The sequence below is a fragment of the Leptosomus discolor genome, chromosome 2 (assembly GCF_034619465.1).
Source record: "Leptosomus discolor isolate bLepDis1 chromosome 2, bLepDis1.hap2, whole genome shotgun sequence".
NCBI lineage: Eukaryota > Metazoa > Chordata > Aves > Leptosomiformes > Leptosomidae > Leptosomus > Leptosomus discolor.
Genome location: NC_141392.1, coordinates 119677534 through 119687632, shown reverse-complemented (window position 1 = coordinate 119687632; position 10099 = coordinate 119677534). Strand labels below are relative to the sequence as shown.

Genomic DNA, 10099 nt, shown 5'->3' with positions numbered 1-10099 from the left:
ATTAAGTCTTTTTGGGAAATGTGTTGGTATATATGGATAAACACAGATGAGAAATGGTTAACTTTGTTAATGTGTCAGTGTTGGCATGTATGTCAGCTCGCAGCCCCTTGTTGTTATTCTCTGAAAAACAGTGAAAAAAGCTGTTGAAATTTTGTAGATTCAAAGCTTTGAAATGAGGTTTATGTAGGAAGAGAGTAAGCATTTTATAGTAACTTTCTTTCAAAATGCTGTGGTTTTTAAAGCAACTTATTAATGTCTTATTAGAAGAATTGTTTATTCCCTTGACTGTCTTTTAGTGAGCAGTACTTGGAGAATAGATTAAGTTCTTTTGAAGTGGTAATGCTCAATAGAATGTATTTTTAAAGTTGCTTTTTTTTTTCCTCGTAATAACCATGTAATGCTGTTTTGGGGGTTTCCATTCAGAATTTTGGCTAATTCTTGCATTCATTGATTTGAAAAATTAGATATTTGTCAAGAACTTCCCAACAAAAATTTCCTCCTACTTAAAAACCAAACCCAAACCCAGTCAGTTCTGGCAAACTGCTTTTCCTGCAAAGGATGCACACCCTGACCTTTATGCAGCAGGTTGGAGCATTTCTGAAAGTCGCCCTGGTTCTGCCTGGTATATCAGCACAGCTCTGTAAACATGATTAGTCCCTGCAATTTCTCTTTGTTACTTTGAGGCTGTAATATTTTATACTTTTTTTTTTTTTTTTTTAGCATTGAAAAATTGTAAGTTGAAATTGTATGCTGTTTTTTTTTTTTAAAAAAAAAAAAGAACAACCAAACAACAAACAACCCAGAGTGTTACTCCTTTGTGATAAAACCGGAGTATTTTTGTTAGCGGTCCCAATTTTATTTTTAGAGTATTGTCAAGATGAAGCATGAGTCTTTTGGCAGCTGTAGGGTGTTGGCCCTCTGTCTGAGAACCTTTAAGTGATATTGAATGCCATCTATTTATCGGTGAACCAGAGGAGTATTTGGTTCACACAGGGTATGGTGAGCAACGTGCATCCTGCCCGGGCTGCAAACAATCGGCAGCAGCAGGAAACTGCTTTGCACCACCTTTGAAGGACGACACAGCTTGTTTGAAAGCTGAGCGTAAAGCGATCTAGCTGAGGAATTGTCTCAGCTGGCGCTTACACATCTGGGAAGCAGGTTTGTGTTTCATAACGTCCTTGCCAAACTGGTAGGGGCTGGGTGTGTCTAGATCTAACTTTGTCTCTTGAGACAGCAAGCTTTTATTTTGCAAGTGACATGCTTTTTTAAAAGTCTTCAATTAATTTGGTGGTTTGGTTTTGGTTTTGGTTTTTTAGGAGGTCCAAACATATGGGCCATCACCTCTGAAGAGCGAGCCAAGCATGACAAGCAGTTTGATAGCCTTAAACCCACAGGAGGCTACATTACAGGTAGGTCTGAGCTTCTGCATTACACATTAACTTCTGTGTACACATAAGTATCTTTGTAAAAGTTTGAAAACTATATCCTATTTCTAGCAGTTTGTTGTGTGACTAATAACCGTACTCGTTGGGCAAACAGCCACAGGTTATTACTAAACTTGTACAGGCTTTGGGCTAAAGTCTGGCACGGGAACGCTCTTTTATTAACCCTGTCACTTCTGCACTAGTGGTTATGTGCTGTCATTCTGTGTAGTTTCAAAAAACCAAAGAGTATCAGGTGAAATCTGTGCTTAAATGGGAGGCTGCCAAGGAGCACTTACAGTAGCTATTGTGGTGAGTGACGCCAGAGACACCAGAAGTGGCTCTCCTCTGTCTGAACAGTGTTACAGAATACTGTGCTGTTAGATATCTTTGTTTTGGGGGAGGAGGCAGGGAGAGATGCTGACAGCTTGTCCTTGTTAATGACTGCTTGAAATTTATTAACCCTTGGGCCTTCAGCAAGTTTTGGATATGCTAATGGCATTTTGCGGTGGCCTGCTGTGGGTTCCAGTTGCTTTCAGCTGCTTCTCCTCTGAAACCATTGGGTCATGTTGCTGTGCATCTCAGAATTTGCAGTTTTTGAATACAAGAGTCTGCTTATGACGTCAAGAAAAGGCTTGATTTCACTGGCAAAGATGACTTAATTTAAGAATGTCCTGCTCTTTGTGTGCGGGTGGGCACTAAAGACCAGCCCTGATCACTATCCATCTGCTAAAGCCCTGTCTGGTGACTCCGCTGCCACTGCTTTTCCTCATTTCGGTCCGAAAAAGACTGAGGAGAGAATGGGAAGTTGTCTGTTTGGAACATGCACATCCTCTGGCTAAGTGATATGTAACTCCTGCTTTGGGTGAACAGCTTGGGAGCTTGGTGTTTACTTTGCCATCAGCTGAAAAGTATGCAGTCCCAGGGACTACCTTTAGGCCACCTCTGGGCTCTTACCTGCACGTACATCTCCAGGCTTCATTATTTATTTGGCAAGTGCTTGAAATGAAAGGCTGTGTATGAGTATAAGGGAAGAAAGAGCTGAAAGAATAACTTGAAGACTTAGCTTTAGCCTCTGTAATTCACTCCTAGGTAAGTGTAAATGCCACTGTCCGTGTTTTGTTTTGAGTTTGTGTAATAGCATGATCAGTACCAGTTGGTGTGGAACTTGTATGGAATTGCACAACAGTTCCCGTTCCCTTCCTGAAATAATGAAATAATGGATGTTCTCTGATGGAACAGAATATTATTTAGGACATGATATTTTTCCAGTTTTTCTAGAGAGGCAATACTGGCTGAAGTTAGATTGGATGAAGAAGCAGGAAAGAAATAGCATGCACATCCTTCCCGGTAAAAGTAATTGGGTCAGGACTAAATTTTCGCTCGGTGTTACTTCTTTAAATCTTGCGTCTATTAAACTGTTGGCAGCTGTTGATTTCTGACCTGTTAAAGCTTTTTATAGCTATTTGAAATTGCTTCTCAGAGCAAAGATTCAGGATTACAGAATATAGGGGTGTCTGACAATTGCTGTCACCAGGGAAGGTGGTATGAAACTGGAAAGCTTGGCATCCAACATGCTGGCTCCTTTTGAAACTCTGGTCCTGCAAGAGAGTGCTGAGGTCTTCTGAAAATCTGTCTCTAGTATAAAAGTTTATCTTTCTTGTTTGTTGTAGGTGATCAAGCACGTACCTTTTTTTTGCAATCAGGTCTACCAGCTTCAATCCTTGCTGAAATATGGTAAGGTATTTTTGACTTTTTTTTTTCTAAGATAGGAGATGTGTAGCATTCAAATACTGTCTTTTGGATGTTGTGTTGCCTCAAACAGGCTTTCAGCAGTCAAAGTAGGAGTGTTGTCTAAATCATTGTTTTAATTTTATTAAATTTAGAGGAAGGATTGAGCCCATACGTGTACTAAAGCTTCATTACAATCAATATCTTTTAAAATCTTTCTTATGATGTTAATTCCGATTGGATCATACTGAACACAGCCTTTTTAAACTGTACTAAGTGCTTGAAACAAAAAATAATGATAAATTGCAAAGCTTTCATAGAGGGAAGTGCCCATTGGACTGCCACAAAGAACATTTGAGTCTTGTCTTTGTATTTTAAATGATGATATGGAAAAAGAGGTAAAAAATGGGTTAATGAATTGCTGGAGATACCAGATTGAATGATGTTTGAAATACTGGTAGCTACTAAAAAATGTAAGATTAAGTGTGGGAAGACTTATAGGCTACTAAACTGTGAGTGGAAAATACACTGAAATTAGGGGACAGGAAAAAAATCTAAAGCCACAGAAAACGTCAGTAGAAGGTCAGTTATAACATGCTGTAAGATACCAGTGCTGTAATACAGGAACTGGAAAAAGTGCTGTACTTTGCAGTGTATATGTGGTGATTGCAACACTGGAAACACACGTTTTCTTTGTAACTCCTCAGTCTTCACTGGAATGCTGTGTGTTCATTTTGGGGCACTTGGTTGTTATCAAGATGTACACATGCTGAAAGAAACGGAGTGGAGTCTCCGTAACATTGAGAACAACTCACTTGTGAAAGTGTATTAAGGAAACTAACGAAATACAAAGTTAGTTTTTTCGTCAGACACTTAAAGTGCCTAGAAAATTGTGGTGAGGAAATCTTTGCGTAGGGCCTTTGGGTTTTATACTGAATAGTGACAGAATGAAAGGGAAAATGTAGCTTAATAATAAGTCTGATTATTTTTTTCCCCCTCCTAATTTTCTTTACATTTCTGTTCCTGGTCCTCACATGTTTAAGTATTAATAAGATAAGAAATAAGAAAATAAGATATTTTCTAACTGACCAGAAATATGCACTCTTGCATATATTTCCTGTTGTATTCAAGTTTGTTTGGAGAAGTGTCAAAGGGAAACAGCGTGGCTATCAGGCTTACAAATCTTCACTGTTTGTGAATTAATGGAGTTTTCATAGTGGTGTACAGTGCCTTCAGCAGGTTTCTGCATCCTCCTGTTTCAGATTCTTGCATTAATTCCTTACATTGCCAGACATTAATTTAAAATAATTAAGTCTGGCTAGTAGCATAGAAAAAAGCATAGCAGAGGCAACAGGTGTATCCACTGAGCAGGAGACTACTGCTTTTCTGAATGTCTTCATACTGTCTCTCAGGTGTGAAGTATTTAATATACAGCAACTTTAAAACGGAGCTCTGCAGAAGACTACCAAGTGGGTAGTCAAACTTCTCAAACTTCTGAGGGTTTGAATGTTGTCAAAAGTAGAAAATCTGCAAATGATTGTAACGTTTCTTGTTTTCTGGTACAGAAACAGTAAATAAATTGATAAAAAGCTTCTCATTAAGTGAAAAAGTGGAATTTACATTTCTTCTTTGTGGGCTTTTCTAATTTTCTTTTCTTTTCTTTTTAAGGACACTGTCGGACCTGAACAAGGATGGAAAAATGGATCAACAGGAGTTCTCTATAGCCATGAAACTCATCAAACTGAAATTGCAAGGACAGCACTTGCCTGCAGTTCTCCCTCCTGTCATGAAACAAACTCCAGTATTTTCACCGCTAATGTCAGCTCGCTTTGGTACTTATGAATATATAATTCCTTAGTGTTCAGAGGTAAAAAACCACAGTTAATTGCAGCCAAGTACAGGCATTAATTTGACCACAACAACGTGAGTGAATCGGTGAAGAAAACCCAAGGATATTCTGATTTAGGAAATTGACAAAGTCGCTTTCTTGACATTTTTGATAATTTCATCCTTTGAAGACGTTTAATATTAAAGAAAAACCTTCTATTGAATTTTGGCATGAGGTGCAGGAAGGCTGTTCACATCTGCCACCTGACTTGCAGGCTATCATCATGTTCTGGTGGTCTTTTTTTGTCTCCCTCCTACTCATTCACCTATTTATACTCGGAGTTGTTAAAGATAAACTTAGTAAAGGTCAAAGTTTTGGTAGAATGCTTATTTTAAGCATTTTTTCAAAATTAATCAGCTTGTCTATTTTGGTTATACAATCAGTTGAATAAAATTATTTTAACTTTTTGCTTTCTGATAGTGTTTTGGGATTTGGTGCATGCCTGCTGTTTTGTTGTTTTGTGGAACAGAATACACATAATGACTTCAGCTCGAGTACAAAAGTAGTGCATACTTCTATGCTGAAATTAAATGTATGCATATATTAGTTACATACATGATTTAAAATGTCTGCTCATCACTAAATCCTGTGTGTTTGCATACAACTGCAGGCATTTATAGGTAGCTATGGTTGGCATACGATTACTTCCTATTAACCTTCCATCATCTCATCTGCATATTGTTGTCTTCCACAAGATTCAGCGGGTGATTCAAGTGCCCTTAATTACTTCAGGCAACTGCCTTAAAGAAACCGTTTGCTAGGTGTGGGTCCCTAAGTATGGACTCTTCACCCGTACAGATTCTTCCAAGGCTGATACTTGGAAGAGACTTAGTGCAGAAACAGTATCGGCTTTTCCCTGTAGAGGGTTGTCACAACTCTTGAGTTGCATTGTAATTCTCTTTCAGGGGCCAGACGTGGAAAGACTTGTTGAAGAACAAGTTATAGCTGCAATTATAGAAAACTAGATCTTATTATTTTGTGAAATACTAGCTAAATCTACCTCAAGAATTAATTGCTTGTAAGGATTTTTATTGGTTTTTAAATTCATGTTCTCTCGTATATTTTTCCTTTGTAAGCTGCCTTGTCTAAACTTTAGAGAAAAAATAAATATTATACACGAACATCTATTTTAACTCCTTGTATCTCCAGACACAGGTTGCTTTGTCTAGTTTCTCCCTAGCGTAATGGACCCGATATCTTGCTGGAGCCTCTGCAATATTAAATCATGAATTGTTGAATTTTGCTCTAGGAATGGGTAGTATGCCAAATCTGTCCATGCCAACATCTATGTCTGCGATCACACCATTAGCTCCCATGTCTCTGACCTCCATGACTTCCATTCCTCCTTTGGTTATCTCTGCTCCCCTGGTGCCTTCTGTCAGTACCTCCTCGTTGCCAAACGGAACATCCAGCCTTCTGCAGCCTTTGTCTGTACCTTACTCTTCAAGTAAGTATTCTACAGTCCAGTACTCACTTTCAGAATTGTGAATCTTATTTTCTCCATGGCTAATTTCAGACAGGAGTGCTAATACTTACATGTGAGTTTAAAAAAATAAAAACAAACTGTATTTTTTTCCAAAGTTCAAAAAAAATAAAAACAAATCTGTTCTAACTAGTTAGAATCTTAACATTAATCTTAACAACAGGGCGCTGATTAGCTTTTCTTACTTCTATCAAAGCCTTGAGTGTTTATTACAAAGCGGTACCTTATACCCAGTTGCTTTACAGTTTTTGTTTTGTTTTGGTTTTTTTATTTGTTTCAGCGCTGCCTCATACTGGTTCTTTAGGTCCCATGACAGGAGGGTTTGGTGGTCCTAGTATACAGAAGGCGCAGTCACTTATCGATTTAGGATCTAGCAGGTATGAAAGTTAAGTTTAAATTGGTTATATCTTAAACTTGAGTGGTATGCCTTCCAAAACTTAGGAAGTATTTCTATTTTCAATGTATATTCATTAAAAATTAGTCTATCTAATATGACCTACCAAGTCTGAAAATAGATTGTTTTGATATGCACAGCAAATAATATTTTCATTAAATCTGTCCAAACTGTCCCAAGTAGGTGAGTTCAAATGAGAGAAAGCGGTGCCAAAAAGAAGGGAATGTACCTTATTAGTAAATAGAAGTAAAACTTAGCAAGTGGGTGTAAAAGCAATGTTTATGGATTGATGTGCTCATTCATTATACAGGGCACCATGTAATTAGCAGGCATGTAAGAACAGTATTTGTTATAAATATTTATGTGTAAATTTCTTTTATGAATAATAGAAGATTATGAATCTTTGTAATCAACTGCTCTGTTTCATTGATTTTAGAGCTTTGCCATAGGCAAAGTGAGGGACTAGGCTTATCTATCCAATTGGGCATCCAGGGAATAGTCTCCCAAAAGACAGTCCAGAGGGCATCTCAGCCCCAGCTGGGTTCCGGAGGGTGACTCAGGAGTGCTTGCAACGCTCTGCTGCTGATACAGGGCGTCTAGGATGAAGGCAGGTCTAACTTTGGGCTCCTGTACAGACAGACGCCTGATGCTAGCAGATGTTCAGTAGTTCAGTAAGATGATTGGAGGCATGGTGTGGGCCTATAATCGTCTTTTTTTTTCCTTTTTTTTTTTTTTTTTAATTGGAAAGCTTTCTTTTACTGATGTTGTAGCATTGCAAAATAGTTGCTCTTCAGTGTTGACAGCATTTTCACCATCATGTTATCTAGTTCCATGCAAAGGATGTCTATCCAGCATCGTGCCCGAAAGGCTTTGTTTATATCAGCATTCTTTACTTTATTGCCTTGGATAACACTGCAAATAGTTTTTCACTTGACAAAGTAAGGGATTACCTTGAACAAGGCAGGCTGGTTGCATCTTATCTTGTCTGATCTTCAAAGATGGGATGCTGTGAAATGCTGGGAGTTGCAGGCAGAAGTTTTATAGATACAACTAAACACTCCATCAAGTGCAATTCTGCAGAAGCTGAAAGAGTTGGAAAAACTCCGTTCAGCCTGTCATTGTCACGAATAAAAAGAAGAGGTAGAGGTGGAATATGGTGGCTTTAGAAGCTGGTTTTGGTTGTGAGTTTATCAGATAAATTTTTGTGTTCATGGTTATTCATTTGCATGCCTCTTAAAGTTACTTAGACATCTGCCCAATGCTGCACAGCCCTTGTAAACATTCTTGTGAAAGCTGAGATGTTTTCTCACGGCTTCCTGTAGTATTGTTTTGCAGTGGTGGACTGATGAATTATGTGGCATAAATGCCTGTGATAGCAAAGGAAAAGGATCTTGAATTCAAGAGTTTCCTTTTAGATATGTGTCCCTACTTTCACAGTAAAATTCCATATTAGTGATGAAAATATTTATAGCAAATTAGCAGAGGTAAAACTTTGTGGAAGTTGTTTCGTGTTACCAGAAGAGGTTGTATATCTTCTGTTCCAATGCCTGTTTATTAAGCCAAGTAACTTAGAATTCCTTCTTTCTTTCTTTTTTTTTTTTTTTAAATTGTGTTACAGTTCGAATTCTTCTTCTAGTGCTTCGCTAGCTGGGAATTCACCAAAGATTGCATCCTCAGACTGGGCAGTTCCTCAGGCCTCCAGATTAAAATATAGACAGAAATTTAACAGTCTTGATAAAAGTATGAGTGGGTATTTATCAGGTGAGTATGGCGTTTGATATGGAGGGGGAAAACCAGCAGCGTTTTCTGCCTCTGGAACATTGTGGGCTGAGGGATGGAATCCCAGCTTGGGATTTGACTTCCACATGAAATAAAAGCTGAATTGTTGACATTCAGACCTATGCAGGAGAGAGTGGGTTTCAGCTACTGTTTACAGTCAGCCAAGGAATGGAAATAGCCATCAGTTTCGTGGTTTGGGCACTATGTTAGACCTGGAGGGGCCTGAGGAGGCAGGGGAGCTCCAGCGCTGGAGTACTGGGGAAGCTACAGCAGCAGTCGAGGGGAAGAGGAGTGGCAGTGGCGGGATCTAACTAGAAGAGCCTGAGAACCATAAGGCTGGGGAAGTTGGCTCCATAAAGTCAGCAGTCATTTTTAAAGCATCACTCTGTGGACTGAGACTCATTTCTTACGATTTTGTAAAGTGGGGGACATCTCACGATCATTTTTGTGCCATGTGCTCCTATGTGTATGTATTAGTAGTTGCTTAGATATTTGGGCTTTTATCTTCTCAAAGCAAGCAGTTCAGAAAAAACCCTGCAGTGCTGCAGCCATTGATTTGGAATTTTTCAAAAGTGATTTAAGGGAGTCATTCCTTGTTGACATTCAGTGACGTTTGTGCTGTGCCACGGCATTATGGTGATTTCAAAAGACTTCACACACGTTAATACAAGAGTGGAGATTTATGCCAGTTCTTGTAAAACTGGGTTACTCACTGTAATGCAGCGAGTAGAGCACTGGCCAGGCCGTTAGTAGATGTGAAGTCAGTATGTGTGCCTGTAGCTGATTAGATTTCCCATTTTGAATAAGCACTTAACCAAGCCTCTGCCTCAGTTTCCTAGCCTACAAAAAAGGTGGACAATTCTCTTTTTCATGAACGGGACTCAGTGCTTTTTATCTTGCTCAGTTGATTCTGGGCTGAAGGTTTCATCGACCTGCCTAGCAAGGTGTATGGTTCTGTGCTATCAAGGGAAAGCTGACAGCTTTCCAGCATGCTAGCTCAAGCTTTAGGTAGACAGTCAGCTTGGCTTTTGTAACAGCTGTGGGGATTACCATAAATACCCATTTTTCATTTCAGCTTTTCTGTTAGGTGCTCTGAGTGAAAACAAAAGTACACAAGAACCCTTACATCTTGATTGTGTTCAGGTTGTAATGCCTGTTGTTAAGCCTGGAAGTAAAGGCACCTGTCAGCCACTGATGAAAATGGATTAGATTAATATTAAAAATAAACGTGCCCTAGTTCATGACTCATTTTTTGCTACATGTGAATCTTTGTTCAAAGTGTTTATTTTTATTAAAATCTTTCCCTAAGGATTTCAAGCAAGGAATGCCCTTCTGCAATCAAACCTTTCACAGACTCAGTTGGCAACTATTTGGTAAGTTTAGTTACTGATTATGAATTCAAT

The 10099-nt window shown here is 38.8% G+C and overlaps 1 protein-coding gene across 1 annotated transcript in view; it reads left to right on the top strand.

The window, feature by feature from the left end:
* The first annotated feature begins 558 nt into the window (after positions 1–558).
* The window catches only part of ITSN2 (intersectin 2), a 53857-nt gene continuing 44316 nt past the window's right edge, over positions 559–10099 (top strand). Inside the window, exons 1-8 of the mRNA XM_086460483.1 lie at positions 559–622; positions 1317–1409; positions 3095–3158; positions 4821–4984; positions 6290–6487; positions 6804–6900; positions 8536–8678; positions 10006–10069. Of these exons, the coding sequence (XP_086316609.1) occupies positions 559–622; positions 1317–1409; positions 3095–3158; positions 4821–4984; positions 6290–6487; positions 6804–6900; positions 8536–8678; positions 10006–10069 (887 nt within the window). The remainder of the gene's footprint in view (positions 623–1316; positions 1410–3094; positions 3159–4820; positions 4985–6289; positions 6488–6803; positions 6901–8535; positions 8679–10005; positions 10070–10099) is intronic.